General features: G+C 34.3%; 1 protein-coding gene across 13 annotated transcripts in view; it reads right to left on the minus strand.

Moving 5' to 3' along the window:
- The window catches only part of Fer (FER tyrosine kinase), a 486,842-nt gene that overhangs the window by 264,073 nt on the left and 201,971 nt on the right, over positions 1 to 20,798 (minus strand). For 12 of the 13 annotated variants that reach the window (XR_012449076.1, XM_074076987.1, XM_074076984.1 and 9 more), the window contains 2 exons: positions 17,100 to 17,192; positions 2,892 to 3,092 (listed from right to left, as the gene is read on the minus strand). Coding sequence is in view for 12 of the 13 variants with exons in the window: in XM_074076987.1 (XP_073933088.1) it covers positions 2,892 to 3,092; positions 17,100 to 17,192 (294 nt within the window). In the remaining variant the exon portion in view is untranslated. The remainder of the gene's footprint in view (positions 1 to 2,891; positions 3,093 to 17,099; positions 17,193 to 20,798) is intronic. The other variant, XM_074076990.1, reaches the window with a different exon arrangement.

Here is a 20,798-nt window from a genome sequence, read left to right on the forward strand (position 1 = left end):
TCCACCAGAAATGTCCTATATCTGATAAACATTTACAGCAAAGTAGAATATAAAAATCAACATAGAAAAGTCAGTAGCTTTTCAAAATCCCAACAATGAACAGGCTAAGAAAGAAATCAGAAAAACAATCCTATTCAGAGCAGCCTCAAAAGAAATACCTAGATATATAAACTTACTCAAGGAGACAAAAGACTTCTGCAATGAAACTATAAAACCTTGATAGAAGATATCGAAGAAGATAGCAGAAGATGCAAAGACCTTCTGTGTTCATGGATTGGCAAACACCTGTAATCCCAGCTCTCATGAGGCTGAGACAAGATGAATGTGAGTTCAAGGCCAGCTGGGGTTATACAGTGAAGGCCTGTCCAAAAAATAAAGAAAAGAAAAGAAAGAAAGAGAGGGAAAAAAAAAACCAGAATATCCTAAACATAAGTAACCTAAATACATGAGTTCTAAATTAATGACTTTTATCAATATTTAAATTCCTTGTATAAACCCCATAGGAACAAAAAATAATTTTTTAAATGGACCCTTCAAATTACATTGATATTTCTTATAAAATATGTTTATATTTTTCTCAAAGTTATCAAACAAGAATAAAAATGTCTAAACTTATGCAGCACTTCATGTTAAAGTATATATTAACTGATTTCATTCTTAAAAAACATCTATAGGGTATTAGTCCTGTTACTGCTAAAACCACGTTAAATGCAAAGTTCAGAGTTGGGATTCAAATCCGACTCTACTGAGACTCAGATTTCAATGTTATTTTCTTTTGTTTTCTGCATTACTGGGGTTTGAAGTCAGGGCCTACACCTTGAGCCACTCCACCAGTCCTTTTTTGTAGTGGTTTTTTTCCTAGATAAAGTCTCTATCTATTTGCCTGGGCTGACTTCAAACCTTGATCCTCCTGATCTCTGCCTCCTAAATAGCTAGGATTATGAGCATGAGTCACCAGCACCCAGCTCAATGTTATTTTCATTGTTCCACACTATTTGATAATTTTTCTGTTTTCTAAAATTCCATACTATTTTATACTGAATTATAAACTTCTTCATTAGAATATTATAGGCACTCATGAAATATATGTTAATAAATGTCTCTATTTACTGACCCTCTGTAGGCAATGAGTATATGAGGAAAGAAAGACAATAATGGAAGATTCACCAGCACAAAATAAAAAAGAATGAAATACTGCCCCAAACTGTCTATCTCACCTTAAACTCCAGTTTCAACTGCCTGAAGAGCTCAATATTATATAATAAAAACTTCCTACCAGTAGAAAACCTGAGGTATCAACTGAAATACTAGTACTCCATATTTAATGAGATATTTGCACAACCATACAGAAGTAAAAAAAAAAATTCAAATGTTAACTTATAACAATGGGTTATTTTTAAGTGCCAATATTAAAAACAGGTGATAATCTATAAATTGACCCTTTTCTTTTTTTCCATGAATATTAATTTAAATTTCAATACTGACATTTTAAACTAGAAACAGTACAAAGGAAAACATTTTAGACTTATTCAATGTATGATTATTTCAAAAAGAGTAAATTTTACAGGGTAGATAACAGAAAGAAATATTCATATGTAAGTTGTAGTTAGTTTATACTTTACCTATGGCTTTCCTTCTATAGTGCTAACATGGTCACAAATTATAAACTGGGTAGGTTATTTATATCCATAACTTACAGGAACACACAAACTAAAGTGTTTACCAAGGAAAAAAAGAATGACATGCTATTAGAAACAGTATAGCTTCTGAAGTACTAGGTTGAATTATCAAAGTAGACAAATACCAAGTTGAGTACTGAATTACTAAACTGCTACTAAGTCACATACTTTAAAAAGATCCATTTTATAGTATGTTAATTTCACCTGATAGATGGTAGACAGGTAGATAGACAGGAAGGTAGAGGATAGAGAGACAAACAGACAGATAGATAAAAGCTACTAAGTTACCTAAAACCCAAGAGATTCATCTCATCATTATTCATCTTCATTCATTCATCATGATTCATTCTTTCTGTAAGGCAGTTAGTATCATTCTCATTCCGAGACATTAACTGAAATCTCACAGATAACCATTTTTAAAATGTATTCCACTTAAAATGATAAAGTGAAAAATGACAAGGAGGCATCAATTTTTTCATATGCCAAAAACATGGCATTAAAAATTTCTCACTGGGTAAAAGCTAACATTTTGAAATTACTCTTCATATATTAGTGCTCAATAAATAAAATATAACAAAGAAAGTACTTCAGCAATACTTAAATTTCAAAAAATAATTCAGCATTAGAATAAGCAATGTGAATGTTTTTAAATTTTTATATCATTTTCTATTTATCACATATTAATCTAAAGGAATACTATACATAATGAGAAAAAACTTAAGCCCTTTATGAATCATAAAGCCATTTGAATTATCATTGGTACATTAAAGAATTTCATTATCAGTATTCAATAAAATATTTCTTTGAAATCGCTCCATGGCACCATTTTGAAACAGTTTCAAGGGATTTATTTACTCAAAAATACAATTTCATAATCTTAATTTCCCTACAAAAAGAAAAACACGATATTCACATTATTTTCACTTTTAAGATATTTTAGTGTTCAAACTTAAGTTATTTTTAATACAGACATTATTTATATTTCATTTAAAATTTAAAAAATTATTTTTAATGCAAAATACTTTAAATACATATTTTCTTTTTAGGATTTGAAATGTTAATTGATTTTGGAGCACTATACTTAAGGAATTCTCAAAAATAAGTGCTAAATTTTGATTGTTGCAGGCATTTATCAGAAACCATCATTATATTAAAATCATTATCTCAACAAACTACATCAAAAAATATATTTAAATTAAACTGAAAACGTACATCAACAAATTGTATGATGAAATGTCTCCTCTGTCCATCAGAATACACAGAAAGGACGTATTCACCAGGTTTTCCATGACTCTCTCGCACCAAAAAGTCTCCTTGTTGTTTTAACAGGTCTTGTGCTTCTATTCTGGGAATGGCTCCATGGTACCAGTCTTGTTCAGCCAGGGGTTTCTCTCCAGAGATCATGTCAGCAAGCTAAACAAGTATTTTTTAAAAACTAAATTAGAAAAAAATTATACATTTTCTGATAAAATTGATACCAATTATAAACACTTTCAAATATTCCTTTTTCATGGATTGATTAAAAATCAAATGATGAATCTGAAATTTCCCCAATTTTTAAAGAAAATGTCTTCTTGAGAACCGATGCTGAAACACAAATACATATCCTTCAATACTTTGCTTTTTCTATTCATTGTATTACTGGTACACACAATATTTAGCATTTACAGTTAGTATTTATGCTCTACTTTACCATATCATCAAACAAATCTGTATAATAAAGTTTATCAACCAAAGAACTTATGATGAGGGGTATTATCAGATTTATCACAAAACAACTTTGTTATTATTTAAACAATTTTTCTTCTTATGGAATTAACTCTGAATCACGAAGGCTGTTGTATGTGAGCTGTCCAATTCTTAGGTTCCAAGAGTACTGTGTCAGGTTTTATTCAAAGCTGCCTAGCTCCTCCTTTCTCACTCACCTGACTTCCTTAACCATACCTCTGCCACATGGCTCATCCTACTTCTGCACAGCAAAGGTAGACAAAACTTTAGGAGACAGAGTATCACTAAAAACCATTACCATGCAACTGTAAACACATGCAAAGTCAGAGGAGTGTTATAGCCATGAATGCATCAGGAAAAGCCAATGATTTATTGTTTTAGGAGAACAAATGTTCATACCAAATAAAGAACTGTAAGAGCTAATGATATTTCTTTGAAATTTTTATAATTGATGCTATGTGTAATCACACATTTTCTGATCACAAGAGAAAGGTTTTGTTGTCTTTTATTCACCCACAGGAACTAAACTATCTCAGATTGTCAGAGTGCTTATGGGTATGGTATAACAATCTGCACTAATTTTTAAGGTTCTCAAACTATAATGTGTACAATGCCTCATGAGAAAGTAATCTGTTCACTGGTAAACTAAGAATTAATGATAAATGCTACAGTTTGGATCTGAAATGTTCCCTAAAGATCCTTGTGTTGAAGGTTTAGTCCTTAGCCTACAGCACTACTGAGAGGTGTATAACCTGCAGTAGGTGGGGCATAGCGGAAGAACATTAGGACACAGGATAGGGCTGTCTGCGGAAGGAGTATTGGCTCCCCAGCTCCTTCCTGTCTCTCTGCTGTCTTGCTGACAACAGGTGAGCAGCTCCTCCACACATGCTCTACAATCATTATGAACTGTTTACCACAGGCCCTAAGGCAATGGAGCCAACTAAACCTACCAAACCATGAGCCAAAGTAAACCATTCTTCCTTACAGAAAGCAGCTAACATAGTAAATTAAGGGCAAATACTCACACATGACATTTTACAGACTATAAGGAACTCAAGAAGGACCAAAACTTGGTGTCTTTCTAGTAAATAAAAACTAGTTTTGAATATAGGCTTCATTGTGTTGTACTGGATCAAGTCCGTTTCCCTTTTTTTGGTGATATGTGAGGACTGAACTCAGGGCAAGTGCTCTACCTCTTGACATGTGAGCCTGTGAGCCGTAACTCCAGGCCTTGTTGCTTTAGTTATTTGGGGGATAGAGCCTAGCACTTTTGCTCAGCATGTACCTCAATCCTCCTATTTATGCCTTGCCTCCTACATAGCGGGAATGACCAGCATGCACCACCACACCCAGCTATTGGTTGAGATAGGGTCTCACTAACTTTTTGTGCCTTGAATCCCTCTTGATCTCAACCTCCCAAGTAGATGGGATTCCAGGAGTGAACTACCATGCCAGGCTTCATTTCACATTTTCTGAAACTCATCCTATTGATTGAAAAAAAACATAAAAAGTACCAAATAGGCATCAAGAAGAGTGTACATTTTGGCTGTTACTTCTTCAACTTATGACATTTTAATTTTTTAATATATACGTGACGTGAATGTACATGGAAATTTTTTATAAATGAAATCTTTCTTTTAGTACTAATTATCATATGTATTTTAAAACAAATTTTAATATATTCCCAAACCAAGTTTAAAGAACAAATTCTATAACAAACCAGCCACAACTGTAAGAGGTAGGAAAAAAAACCCTACTTTTAAAAAAAAATGCCAAATCTACTGCAAATTAACTTCTGTATACTAATAATAAGTTTATAATTCTTAATGAAGTCAAAATAACCAAATATTTGTTTTCCAAAATTTATCACAGTACATACAATTATAGAAAATACAAAAAAGGTTTACTATCATGGAATATTTCTGAGCCTTGCCATTGGCAAAAGTGTTTGAACATGAGAAAATCAATACAGCATTTTAACAAAGGACTTGTTTCCATCATTCTGTCAGAAGTTCTATGTAATAAGAAGGCATCACACAAGCAAGGTGCTTGATTTCTTGTCCTAACCACTGGCCCATCAAAACCTGAATTTGTTAGGGACTGGGAGACTGCAGAGCCTGGAGATTCATTAAGTCTGAAAGGACCTTGAAGTACAAAGCTCAGATAACATTCGAGAATTTCACTTAAGGATTTAAAGATGAAGAATATGTTTGGGGAAAACATAAACCTGAGAAAATATCTAAGATTTGTGCTTTGTTTCTTAATTTTCAGAAAGGAACCTATAATGCTATCTCATAGAGATTATGCTCTAATTCTATAGGTTTATTAGTTTTCTGGGGCTCAGAAGGGGAAACTCAGAAATCTGTTTTCCCCACCTGGAAATAATACTATCATGAAATGCAGTTTGAATTTACTGTGAATACAGTCTCCACACAAATACAAGAGTAAAAGTCACACATATTCCCTGCCTATGTCTATCAAATCTTTCAAAGACTGCTCTGAAAACTGAAAGGGACATTTTTATTAGTATGATTTCAGTGAAACTCTAATACAATTTTGCAAGCTTGATCATAACACATAGATGTGTTACCAATAGAATCCAACATCATGAAAGCTCATAATGGTATCACAAGTGAAAAGCTTTTTACCTTAGATACGCCATCTTTTTAGGCTTCAGTGGGAAAAGATTTCTCATTGGTGGTAAGCTAGCTGATTTTTCCGTCAGATACAATGAGCCAGGAAGACTCCTTTTTTAAAGGTATTATTAATCTAATTTAATTAGTAAGTTTTACTTAAGAAGACAAGTTTTCCTGATCTACTGGGATAACTGCTAAGTTATTGGCCCCAGGTCTTGCTCTTAAGAAAAATTCCAGCAAAAAAATACTGGGCCTAATGAAATGAAAAGATTCATTTATATTAAGAGGCAATGAGGATCTTCAACAAAAACTGCTGGGAAAACTGGTTAACAGTCTGCAAAAAACTGAAACTAGATCCATGTATATCACCCTATACCAAGATTAACTCAAACTGGATCAAGGATCTTAATATCAGACCCCAAACTCTTAAGTTGATACAAGAAAGAGTAGGAAATACTCTGGAGTTAGTAGGTATAGGTAAGAACTTTCTCAACGAAACCACAGCAGCATAGCAACTAAGAGATAGCATAGATAAATGGGACCTCATAAAACTAAAAAGCTTCTGTTCATCAAAAGAAATGGTCTCTAAACTGAAGAGAACACCCACAGAGTGGGAGAAAATATTTGCCAACTATACATCAGACAAAGGACTGATAACCAGAATATACAGGGAACTTAAAAAATTAAATTCTCCCAAAACTAATGAACCAATAAAGAAATGGGCACGTGAACTAAAAAGAACTTTCTCAAAAGAAGAAATTCAAATGGCCAGAAAACACATGGAAAAATGCTCACCATCTCTAGCAATAAAGGAAATGCAAATTAAAACCACGCTAAGATTCCACCTCACCCCTGTTAGAATAGCCATCATCAGCAACACCACCAACAACAGGTGTTGGCGAGGATGCGGGGAAAAAGGAACCCTCTTACACTGTTGGTGGGAATGTAGACTAGTACAACCACTCTGGAAAAAAATTTGGAGGCTTCTTAAAAAGCTGGACATCGATCTACCATTTGATCCAGCAATACCACTCTTGGGGATATACCCAAAAGACTGTTACTCCAGAGGTACCTGCACATCCACGTTTATTGCGGCACTATTCACAATAGCCAAGTTATGGAAACAGCCAAGATGACCCAGCACTGACGAATGGATTAAGAAAATGTGGTATCTATACACAATGGAATTTTATGCAGCCATGAAGAAGAATGAAATGTTATCATTCGCTGGTAAATGGATGGAATTGGAGAATATCATTCTGAGTGAGGTTAGCCTGGCCCAAAAGACCAAAAATCGTATGTTCTCCCTCATATGTGGACATTAGATCAAGGGCAAACACAACAAGGGGATTGGACTATGAGCACATGCTAAAAGCGAGAGCACACAAGGGAGGGGTGAGGATAGGTAAGACACCTAAAAAACTAGGTAGCATTTGTTGCCCTCAACGCAGAGAAACTAAAGCAGATACCTTAAAGCAACTGAGGCCAATAGGAAAAGGGGAACAGGTACTAGAGAAAAGGTTAGATCAAAAAGAATTAACCTAGAAGGTAACACCCACACACAGGAAATCAATGTGAGTCAATGCCCTGTATAGCTATCCTTATCTCAACCAGCAAAAACCCTTGTTCCTTCCTATTATTGCTTATACTCTCTCTACAACAAAATTAGAAATAAGGGCAAAATATTTTCTGCTGGGTACTGAGGGGGGGCGAGAGGGAGGGGGCGGAGTGGGTGGTAAGGGAGGGGGTGGGGGCAGGGAGGAAAAATGAACCAAGCCTTGTATGCACATATGAATGATAAAAGAAAAATGAAAAAAAAATAAAAGAGGCAATGAGGAGGCAATACTTAGAAAATAATGTTCTGTTCCATTGGGGAAAAGAAGAGAGGCCATTATTTCTCCTTATAATTTAGGATAATTCTCAATTATGTAATATAAATTTCAATGTCTTTTCTCAAACATCTGAGTAACAAGATGAGCTTCTTTTTGAAAAGCAGAAACAAAATTGTTAAAAAAAAAAAAAAAATCTCCAAAGTCTGTACCCTATTAAAATTAAGTCCTCATAAAACCATCAGGAAAAGTAGAATAAAATGGCACAGAAAATTTACAAGTAAATCTCTTACTGAGCTTGAACAAACTAAACTCCAACAAATCATTAAAATTTTAATGAATTTTAATAATTATAAAGTGGCACTTAACTAGCTTTTCTATTCTTATAGGAACTTAGTTGTTAATTTAATAATCTAAGTATTAAAAATCTAAGTATCCCAAATCAAGTTTAGTAACATACTGGGGTGATGGGTAATTCACAGGATTCTAAGCATTTCTCAAAAATTTTAATGACTCCATTAACTTTAATGGTACATATCACTTGGAAATTTTAGGAGAAGATAGGGAATCAAATGTCATACAGTCCAGGCCAGAAGCAATGGCTCAAATCTGTAATCCTATCTACTAAGGAGATAGAGATCAGAAGGATATAGGTTCAAGGAGGGGCCAGGGAAAACATTGAGGAGACACCAGCTGGGCGTAGCTGCCTATCATCCCAAGCTATTTGGGAGGTTGGGTTCAGGAAGATGGCAGCTCCAGGTCAGTATAGACAAAAAGTTAGGGAGACCCTATCTCAATGGAAAAGAGCTGGGTATGGTGGTGTGAGTCTGTCATTCCAGTTCCTGGAATGTGTAAACAGGACGATGGAGGTCTAGGGAGTCCTAGGAGGAAAATAATGAGACCCTATCTCAAAATAAAACTAAGCAAAAAGGCTGGGGTCATGGCACAAGTGGTAGAGCACCTGTCTGCCTAGCAAAAGCAAGGCCCTGAATTCAAACCCCAGTAAGACCAAAAAAATAAAATAAAGTCATACAATCAAAAGAAGATGACCAAATGTTTAAAAATGTGGCAAATACCTGGTCTGTTCAATAGGAATGTGCCTAATGGTAGTAAAAAGTATTTTCAGTGTAAGGAAAATGTAACAACAAGTGGGAAAAGTGTACTATATACCACTTAAAGTTTAATAGCTAAACACAAAATGCTTAATTAATATACGACAAAAACTTTTAAAAAATGTTCTTATTGCCAGTTTTTTTCTGAATTTCTAAATAGTTACAGTTTGAACTTACTGAAAGAGTTAAGTCTTAAAACAATGAAAAATAAAAACTATTCTAGATGTTTGGTTTTGGGGCTCATTTGTGTTCAAGCTAGACAAAAACAGGATGTAAATTAATTACAACAGTGGTCCTGTCTTGAATGGCAATAAGGACTATTTGTAACACTACAAATTCTAGGGTTTTCTTAACAATAAAGTAGAATTAATAATTTTTATGTGCTAATATACTGAACCAAACAATGCTAACTTTACTTAATGCTTACTTTCCATAATGAAACTAACAAGAAGAATCTTATTCCCAAATTTCTTAATTAGCAAATTTTTGTTCTAATTGAGAATTTGAGCTTGGTATTTAGCTAACAATAAAACTATTCTCTAGCATAATGTCTATACAAAATGACATACTAATCATAAGTTAGCATTTATATACAAATCTTTCTGAATCTTTATTGAACAAAAATAGACAACTAAGTCAATCTCAAGTATTAACCTTACGTCCACAACTTCTTGTTTCCTAGGTTGCCCTTTTGGAGTCTCTATTAAAAGACACCATCTATAGGAAGATACATTTTTTCTCTTTTTCTGCCCCCAACCCTTTTTGATTTTAGGTTATTAGGTAAGGTCTTGTACGTTTTGACTGGGTCTTCTTCAGACCACAATCCACCTATACACAGCTGGGGCTACAGACAAGAACCACCACATGCAGTTTAGTTACTGAGAAGGGGTCTCACAACTTTTTGCCTAGACTGGCCTGGACCTGCAATCTTCCCAATTTCCACCTTCAAAGTAGCTGGGATTACAGATGTGAGTCTCTATACATGGCTAAAATGTATTTTCTAAGCTTTCATTTGTGTTCTAATAATTCTGCCTCCTTCAATATTTTCTGGCTTCCTCTAACATCTTTTACCAGCTTCTGCAGTTCCTTTACTCATCTTGCCTTTTTTAGTAGTCACTTTCTTTGCTCTATTATTTTTTGTTCATTTATTCACATGTGCATACATTGTTTGGGTCATTTCTCCCCGCTGCTCCTCACCCCCAACTTCTCCCCCACTACCCCTCTCGCTTCCAGGCAGAACCTGTTCTGCCCTTATCTCTAACTTTGTTGAAGAGAAGACATAAGCATAATAGGAAAGACAAAGCGTTTTTGCTAGTTGAGTTTAGGAGAGCTATACAGAGAGATTCCTAGCATTGCTTCCATGTACAAATGTGTTACAACCCAAGTTGATTCATCTCTAACTGATCTTTACACTGGTTCCTGATCCCCTTCTCATGTCAACCTCTGTCGCTTTCAGGTTTCTGTATTAGTTCCTCTGGAGTAGGGACATCAAATGCTTTCATGTTTTGGGTGTACTACCTATCCGCATACCTCCCATATGTGCTCTCCCTTTGTCATGTGACCCAAGTCCAACAACATTGCTGTATTTGCCCTAGATCTAAAGTCTGCATATGAGGGAGAACATATGATTTTTGGTCTTCTGAGCCTGGCTAACATCACTCAGAATGATGTTCTCCAGTTTCATCCATTTACTTGCAAATGATAAGATTTCATTCTATTTCATGGCTGAGTAAAATTTTCTTGATCCATTCATCAATAGTGGGGCATCATGGTTGCTTCCATAACTTGGCTATTGTGAATAGCACTGCAATAAATATGGGTGTGCAGATGTCTTTGGAGTAACCTGTGTTGTACTGCTTTGGGTGTATCCCCAGGAGTGGGACTGCTGGATCATATGGCAGATCTATGTTTAGATTTTTAAGAAATCTCCATATTTGTTTCCAGAATGGTTGCACTAGCTTGCATTCCCATCAATAGTGTACAAGGGTTCCTTTTTCTCCACATCTTCGCCAACACGTTGTTGGTGGTGTTTTTGATGATGGCTTTTCGAACAGGGGTGAGGTGGAATCTTAGTGTGGTTTTGATTTGCATTTCCTTTATGGCTAGAGAGGGTGAGCATTTTTTCATGTGTTTTTGGCCATTTGAATTACTTCTTTTGAGAAAGTTTTGTTTAGTTCAGTTGCCCATTTCTTAATTGAGTCATTGATTTTGGAAGACTTTAGTTTCTTAAATTCCCTGCATATTCTGGTTATCAGTCCCTTGTCTGATATATAGCTGGAAAATATTTTCTCTTACTCTGTGGATGTTCTCTTCAGTTTAGAGACCATTTCTTTTGTTGTGTGGAAGCTTTTTAATTTTATGAAGTCCCATTTGTCCATTCTTTCTCTTAGTTGCTGAGCTGCTGGGGTTCTATTGAGAAAGTCCTGGCCTATACCTATTAGTTCCAGAGTGTTTCCTGCTCCTTTCTGTACTAACTTCAGAGTTCAAGGTCTGATACAAAGGTCCTTGATCCATTTTGAGTTGATACTAGTACAGGGTAATAAACATGGATCTAGTTTCAGTTTCTTGCAGATGGATAACCGCTTTTCCCAGGAACATTTGTTGAGGAGGCTGTCTTTTCTCCATCATATATTTTAGCACCTTGTCAAAAATAAGGTGGGTATAGTTGTATGGATTCATATCCGGGTCCTCTATTCTGTTCCACTGGTCTTCATGTCTTTTTTTGTGCCAGTACCATGCTGTTTTTATTGCTATTGTTTTGTAACATAGTTTGAAGTCGGGTATTGTGATACCTCTAGCACTGCTCTTTTTGCTGAGTGTTGCCTTGGCTATTCTCAGTCTCTTGTGTTTCCAAATGAACTTCAGCGTAGATTTTTCAGTCTCTGTGATGACAGTCATTGGTATTTTGATGGGAATTGCATTAAATATGTAGATTGCTTTGGTAGTATAGCCATTTTTGTTATGTTGATTCTACCAATCCATGAGCATGGGAGATCTTACCATCTTCTGTAGTGTTCCTCGATCTCTTTCTTCAGGGGTTTGTAGTTCTCCTTGTAGAAGTTATTCACATCCTTTGTTAAGTTTACTACTGGGTATTTAATTTTTTTTAAGGCTATTGTGAATGGACTTATTTCCATATATTCAATCTCAATTTGTATGTTGTTGGTGTATAGTAAAGCTAATGATTTTTCTAAGTTGATTTTGTACTCTGCCACCTTACTGCAGCTGTTTATGGTGTCTAAGAGTTTTTGGGCAGCGTTTTTTGGGTCTTTAAGGTATAGGATCATATCATCTACAAATAGGGATATTTTGACAGTTTCTTTACCTATTTGTATTCCTTTTATTTCTTCTTCTTGCCTAATTGCTCTGGCTAGAAATTACAGTACTATGTTGAATAGGAGTGGAGATAGTGGGCATCCTTGTCTCATTCCTAATTTTAGGGGAAATGGTTTCAGTTTTTCACCAGTAAGTATGATGTTGGCTGTAGGTTTTTTCATAAATAGCCTTTACAATGTTGAGGTACATTCCTTCTATTCTTAGTTTTCTTAGAGCTTTTATCATGAAGTAGTGTTGGATCTTGTCGAAGGCATTTTCTGCATCTATTGAGATGATCAAGTGGTTTTTGTCTTTGCTTCTATTAATATGCTGTATTACATTTATAGATTTACATATGTTGAACCACCCCTGCATCCCTGGGATGAAGCCAATCTGGTCATGGTGGATGATCTTTCTGATGTGTTATTGGATTCAGTTTGCCATTATTTTATTGAGGATTTTCGCATCGATGTTCATTAAGGAAACTGGCCAGTAGTTCTCCTTTTTGGAAGTGTCTTTGTCTGGTTTTGGAATGACAGTAATACTAGATCATAAAATGAGTTAGGCAGTGTTCCTTCCCTTTCTATTTCATGGAATCTCTATTATTTTTATAGTTAACTTTTCTGAATGCAATGCTCATGCATCCTTTATCATCATTTCATAGCATTTTTGCTACTTTTTTCATTATCAAATATTTTAAACCCACATATTATATGTATAAAATATGCCATAATTCAATAATAATACATTTTATCAATTAACTGTATTCAGTACTAATATCACACAATGCAACAAAACTATTACCAGATCATCACAACAATTCAGTATGCAATCACATTTCAGTAAATTTAAACATTTATAATCAGGTTGGTATTGCCTGAGTAGAACATAGCAAGTCTGATATGATCTGTGTTGTATATTTTGAGCATCTAAGTAAGCATATAGAAGAGGAGATTTGGTCTCTTAAAAATTCTATAATAAAAATTATAGAAAATAAATCCTGAAAAGACCTTGAAAATAATATATGATAATGAAATTTTGCAATTCAGAGAATAATCTTTAACCTTCCTAAATATGACTATTTAGGAGAATTTAGTTTACAGTTGTGATAGAATGCAAAAAAAAAAAAATAAAACTCAGGTTTCTTTTTACTTGTTACTCACATTTTGATAAATGAATGAAAAAAAAGTAAATTAAGACCCTAAAGATAATAGATGACAGCTAAGGTTGAAAATGTAGAACACTAAAGTTGATATGAACATGTCTTGTTAGAAGTTCAAGCACTTTGCTAGTGAACACTGAACACTGAAAAATCCAAGTGTTTATGTTACACATGGCAGTAACTACACCCCCAATGGTGGTGGTGGGGTCTGAGCATTGCAATGCTGGTATTATACTCCATGTATATCTTAAACATGGGCGACTTACGCTTCTATAAAAACCCATTAAGCAAGTCTTATTAACATTAGTATTTTATATAAAAGAAAGCAAAGATTTTATGCTGCAATATTTTTTATTTTTTAAATTATAATTCAAAGAATTCTAAAATTAAAATATCTATACCACTGGAGTACAGAAATATGAACTTTAACTCGCAAGTGACTGAAAGAAAGAACAGGGGTTTTTGTTTGGCCAATCGTTACAGAAATTCTGTAGTAAAAAGTTGGACCTGAAGAAAGGGCAATATTCTCAACCTCACTGAGAAAAAAAAATTTGTTAAATATAATATGGTTTGAAAGACTTCCACTTGAATATACCCTCATGACTGCCAGTAGGCTTTCAAAGGTGCAACTGATACTGTCTAACACCTCTGGCCTTCACTTCAGAAGTGAAATCTGAAAAATAGTCCTCAATGCAAAATTATAACCTTCTGAAGATGGAAAGATGTTGGATGTGGAGACAGTCTCAGCTCTGAGATACTAATGATAAGTTAATCATTAGTATGATTAATTCCCTTAATGTAGTGAAAAGGACAGCATAAACTTGGAGTTCATAGAACATACTAAAATACCACCATAATATAACAATAGTAAACATCTGACATATCAGAAACAACATACAGTTAAAGCCAAATTCATCCATCAGCTAATTTTCTTATGTTCTTCCTTCCCATCATTTTCCTATGTATAATGCATTCACTTTATTTTATTTTAAATTGTACTTTAAAGTTCCAATATTTGAATGTTCACTTGAATAAAAGTGATTTACAATTGTTGCTTTTTAAGTATTATAAATAAATACATTTCTACATGCAAAAGAATGAATTTAGACCTCTACCTCATTCCATTTCCTATACATAAATGACTTGTGATGTTTCAAAGATGAAAATACAAGAACCAAAACTAAAAAACTCTTAGAAGGAAACAAAGACAAATACCTGCATAAATCCGAATGGGAAAATGTTTGTTTGGATATGACATCAAATGTGTTACATAAAGAAAAATAAATTGTTCATCATCAAAATTAAACTTTTGTGTATCAAAGCAGTTGTAAATTACATGTATGATAAAGTGTTTGTTTCCAGAATACATTAAAAAAATTCTTACATCTCAACAATTAATAAAAACACAATTTATGGCTGGGGACATAGATTAGTGATAGAGCACTAACCTAGCATATATGAGGCCCAGGTTCAATCTCCAGCACCTCAAAAAAGCAAATGAAAGAATCTAAAAATGTGCAAGGTCTGTGAATGGACATGTCTCCAAGGAATATATACAAGTGGCCAATATGCACATGAAGAAAAGATTCAATGTCTCTAGGGAAATGAAAATGAAAACTACAATGACATACCACTTCACATGCAGTAGGTTGTATATATATATATATTTGGGGGAGGGGGCAGTACTAGGGCTTTTGGCATTGCTCAGGGTCTCATGCTTGCTCGGCAGCCACACTACTACTTGAGTCACTCCACCAGTCCTATAATTTTTTTAAATGGAAAATAACAAGCATTAGCAAGAATGTAAAGAAATAACATTCATACATTTTGGGAAGGGATGCAAATGGTGCAGCCACAGTAAAACGCAGTTTGGCAGCTCCTCAAAAAGTTAAACGTAGAATAACCATATGGCCCAGCAATTCTATTGCTAGGTATATACCCAAGAGAAATGTTTGCGTAAATGCTTGTACATTAATGTTCATAGCAGCATTATTCATAATAGCCAAAGATCCAACAGCTGATGAATGAGTAAACAATATGTGGTAAATACATATGATGGAATGTTATTTAGGCATAGAAAGGAATGACATTTTGTCACACACTACAACATGGATGAACCATGAAAATATATGTGAAGGAAACCAGATACCAAAGGTCACATGTCATATGATTCTATGTATGTGAAATGTCTAGAACAGCCGTAAGGACTGAAAGTGGAGGTGAGGCCAGTGGAAATTGAGACAAACTCCTAACATGCATGGAGCATTTCTGGGGGAGTCTAAATGTTATGGCATTAGATGGTAGGGACAGTAGCACAATACAGTGCAAGTACTAAAACACCCTAAACATGTACTTTAAGATGTGAATTCTATGTCCTCTGAAATATTTCACAGTAAAATAATGTAAACAACTTAAGTATGCTAATTTGACAAGTTTTTAAAGGCTTTTTTTAATAAGGAAAAATCACTTAAGAAATTAAGTTTTTCTTTTATTTTACTTTACTGAATTATTGTACACTTTAAAATACTATATTATGTCAGAAGAAATTTTTAAATTATGATTAAGCAGTCTTTAAATTGTTATGCATCTTGGATTATCATACTTAATACACAAACTATTCCCATTCAACTTAAGAGTCAAGAACTGAGTGAACTGTGTATTAGAGGGGAAACCTTCTTCAAATACACAGGATCCTAACACCTTAGAGAAATAGTTCTATGTACTTGTTCACAGAGTATCTTGTTTGGCCAAATTGCTATGACTACAGACAACGAGGGCTAGCAGAGTGGCTCAAGTGGTACAGCACCTTTCTAGCAAGCGTGAGACCCTGAGTTCAAACCCCAGTACCTCCAAAAAAATCTACAGATAATGAATATTCTATGCACAACTATGATATGCCAAAGCCAAATTTCAATGATTAATCCATCAGACTTTAAATTTTCTTAAAAACATGAAGAAATAAACTAACACATTTTAAAAATACATAAAGTAATCCCCATTATAAAAATAATATTTTATTAGAACTTTATTTATAGTATTCTATACTATTCTTCTAATAAGGCATCAAAGTATATAAAACATTCTCATAATTATTTATATGTAGTACAGAAAGTCTCTAACATAGTAGTAGTCCCCCTTAGCCACGGTTTTGCTTTCCAGTTTCAGTTACCTGCAGTGAACCACAGCATTGCATCATCGTGAGAAGAAAAGTGTGTACAACACAGCATTTTGAAAGAGAGACTATATAGTCACATTGTCTTTATTATAGTGTATTTCTAAAACTGTGGTATTTGTTGTTAATATCTTACTATGCCTAATTTATCAATTAGATTTTATGATTATTAAGTATGTGTATAAAAAGCATATTACATATAGGATTCAGTGCCACCCACAGTTTCAGATATCCAAAAACAGTCTTAAGAATGTCTACTGCAGAGAAGGGGGTTCTATTGTACAAGGTCACTCTGTCCTTAAATATAGTTCTTACATAAGGTTTTAGTATACTCATATGGATAGATTTATATGCATACAGAAAGCTAAATTATACTCCTATTTTTCTATTTGCAAGCATAAATTTATATACATCAGAAAGAAACTAGACAATAATCATTTTTTTAGTAACACACAGAGTTACTTACTGCTGTGGATCCCACTGCAGATTTTGGAGACCTAATTATTCCAGCAATTGAATGACGAATAGACTCAAATTTGGATAGTCTCTCCTTTCTTTCCTGGAGGAATTAAAAAACAAAACTTGAGTATAGCAAACTACCCAATATACACATATATAAACGCAGAGACAGATACATAAAAACACACAGATTTTTGTATTTAAGTATCTGTCCACAACTTAGTTTTCCAACTAAATCAAATATAAACTTCCTGACATTAAGGACAACAAATAAGCAATATGCACATAAACTCTATAGCATTTTATTTTTCTGGCTCCTCAATAAATATCTTGATGTGGGGGAAAAAAGAAAGAAATGCATAAAGAAATTATGTAGATAAAAGAAAATAAGAAATGCAAAGGAAATTTAAGGAAAACCAAGCATTAAAAAACACACAGATTAAAAGAAGTAATACAGGCTACACGGAATCAGCATAACATAAAATATTTCAGCTACTACTGTTGTGAGAATTTATATAAGAAAAACAGTAGGGAAAATTGAAGAGAACCTATATGGAACACATTTTTAAAAATAAATTGCATTTAAGTACGTAAGTTTCCCAAAGATTCACATAAAGGTGACAATGATAATGACAATGGTGATGATGGGGCAGGTGTGGGGGATGGGAGTTAGTAAATAGGAAGAAAGCAGTGGAAGAATTATCAGTAAGAAAAGAGAGTCCAGATTGCTATTTGCTTTAGGATATACATTTCTGAATATCATAAATCAAAACTGAAAAAAAGAAGAAAGCTTTCTCTTAAAATTTCAAGTCTTCAGGTCCACCTTACAATCTAAGTAAATTGGGTAAAGGGGTTGAAAACAGGAGTGTATGAGAACTAATAGGTAACAAAAACAATGGGAAAGAGTGTGGGGGAATTTGTAATGGAAGTACTGGGCAATTTCCCAAACTGACTGGTCAGCAGCAACAGACAAAAGAACAAGGGATTCTTTCATCAGGTGCAGTATTTCCATTGTCTTCCATCAACACTGATACTCAATTTTACTGAAAACAACTAAGGCAGGCCACAAGTAATATCTTTTGTTCCTGTGGTCTCCGATGCCTAGTGTATATATCTGTGGAAGTAAATGTACATGCACTAGTTATCTGGGACAAAGGGAACAAAATAAATCACTACCTATACATCAATTTGATCATTATAAAATGGAAAAAAATTACAAACCTTCCTGAGTAACTTATAAGTTAATTACTATAAGTGATTAAAAGTGAACACATTAAGCATATACATATTCAATATAATGAACTGTTAGAAAGTGAATCTTTACTGACATGCAAATGATCACCTTGGGAATGTGAATACACACTGTATTGCCTAATCTTAGCTCTAGATTCTTTTTTAAATGAAAATCACCACAAGGACTAAGGGAAAGATAGCTTTGAAGGACAAAAAGAGTGTAGTAGCCTTTCTTTAAAGCATGTCCATCCTCCCTTAAATGTTTTTTTGTTCGTTTTTGTGGGTTTTTTTCTAAAAATCTATTTCTATGTACTTCAAAACTCTTCTGAAATAAACTGGTTTAAAAAAACACAACTAGGATATACAGAATGAGTTAGTGGGGAGCAAAGCATATTATAGAGTCATACATAATTAAACTTATAAAGAAATGTATGACAGTGTGAAGCATACTCATTGGGAAGCCATGTTTTTTCCATTTTTTCATGTTCCTTTAGGGTATTTCTTCCCACACTCTCTATGGCTGTAGAAATGGTCCTCTTGTCACTGCAACTGCTGACAGAAAGATGAGATGAAAATGGGAATCTCATCTGTGGGGCAGTGAAAGTTTCACAAGAAAGCAGCAGACACCTCCACTGAGAATTTAGTCTTTTCCGCTAGGTCAATGTTCCTAAAATACTAGAGGAAGTAATGTTCTAATAAGGGAGAACTAAGGAAACAGACTGAAAAGTAGATAGGAAGTTTTGTAAAAGAGTAGAAAATGCAGGGAAGAATTTAAACCACTAGAAAGCATTTTATTTGTATATGAAATAACTATATGCATAAAGATGGTAAAAATAACTCTCTTCAACATCAAACCTAGAAGAAAAGATAAATTCAAAAACTTTACCTTGTGTTGGGTTATAAAGCATAACATATTGTGTGTTTAAACTGACACATTTAGTGAAAATATCTTTTCTTTTTAAGGTACTTTTTAGATAGGTTGATCTAAAAATACATCACCAGAAATAATAATAAGACCTTACATTTCATCTAGGAATAATCAAAATGCAAATGGGGATTATAAAACATTTTAATCAATGTCAGCTCACTTGGTGCCCACATTCCCACAAATAAAGTATGAAATTCATTTGTCAAAGCTCCTGTCTGTGTAGTATTCAATAGCAGCTTTAAATTACAGTCTCTCTAATAACACATCAGACTGTGCTAAATTCTCTGACAGGTTAACTTTTTATATGAAAGAATTAAATGGCTACTCTAAAAAATTAAAATTATAAAGTGTCTCCTCATCTACAATAGACACAGTGCCTAAGTGCACCTGCAGGCCTGCCAGAGCTGGGACGAATATAAGTCCATTTATCCACCTCAAAAAATGACAGTGAAGGGCTTTCTCCAGATAATGGAGACAGGAATTAGTTCTGGTTAAAAGAGAGCTCCTCACAGTGGAGGAGGGCAGGAAGAGGCAATGTTATTAAAAAAAGATAACTGACACTATTTAAAAGAGAAAGATACCTGACGTTATGAAGTAATATTCTGATGAAATGCCCACAACACAGTGCTAAAAGTACGGCTATAACTCAATCTTGAGAGAAAAGTTCTGGATAGTATGAGCTTAAGAACATCAGCTCATTTAAGAATAGTTTTCAGGGCTGGCTGGAGTGGCTTAAGTGGTAAAGCGCTGGCCTAGTTCATGAGGGCCTGAGTTCAAACCCCAATACTGACAAAACAAACAAACAAACAAAAAGAATAGTTTTCATTGTTTTTAAATTAAATAATTAAATGAAATATCATCGCAGTGTTTATATGTGTGTGCATGTATTTCACTGACAGATGTCAAACAACGGCTACTTTCAAAAATCAAAGCTAAAAAGCTACCTTTCAGTTCAATCATCATGGACGTGACACCTAACTTTGTCTATTTACCTATACACTCACACATGTAAATTTGAGACTATCTCATAATAATTAAAATTTTACCTATCATCAATAGTTTTAAAAATTTATGTCAAGGGCATACCTATCAAGTTTTGAAATTATTCTTCAATAGAACTTATAAACTTCAATACAATAGTTTGCCTACATTCCTGGCCCACTGAAGCACAGACAAAAGTATATAGGGCAAGAATTAAGGTTAGGTCAGGCATATCGGCTGTGGGGTGGGAATGGGATAGAGAGGACAGCACTTCCATGGTCAAAAAGTTTGCAAAACTCCATCTCCACCAATAAAAGCTGGGGAGGGTGACATGCAACTGTCATCCCAACTACACCAGGAAGCATAAACAGAAGAAATGCAGTCTGCTGGCCTGGGCATACGGCAAGACACTATCTCAAAAATAACTAAAAACAGAAAGGGTTTCATGGCATGGCTTAATTGGTAGAGTGCCTGCCTAGCCAATGAAGGCGTGAGTTCAACAGCTGGGGGAAAAGGAGGTTGAAGGGAGGGAAGGGAGGCCAGAAATCAGAATTTCTACCAAAT

Source organism: Castor canadensis, chromosome 6, assembly GCF_047511655.1.
Source record: "Castor canadensis chromosome 6, mCasCan1.hap1v2, whole genome shotgun sequence".
Lineage (NCBI taxonomy): Eukaryota > Metazoa > Chordata > Mammalia > Rodentia > Castoridae > Castor > Castor canadensis.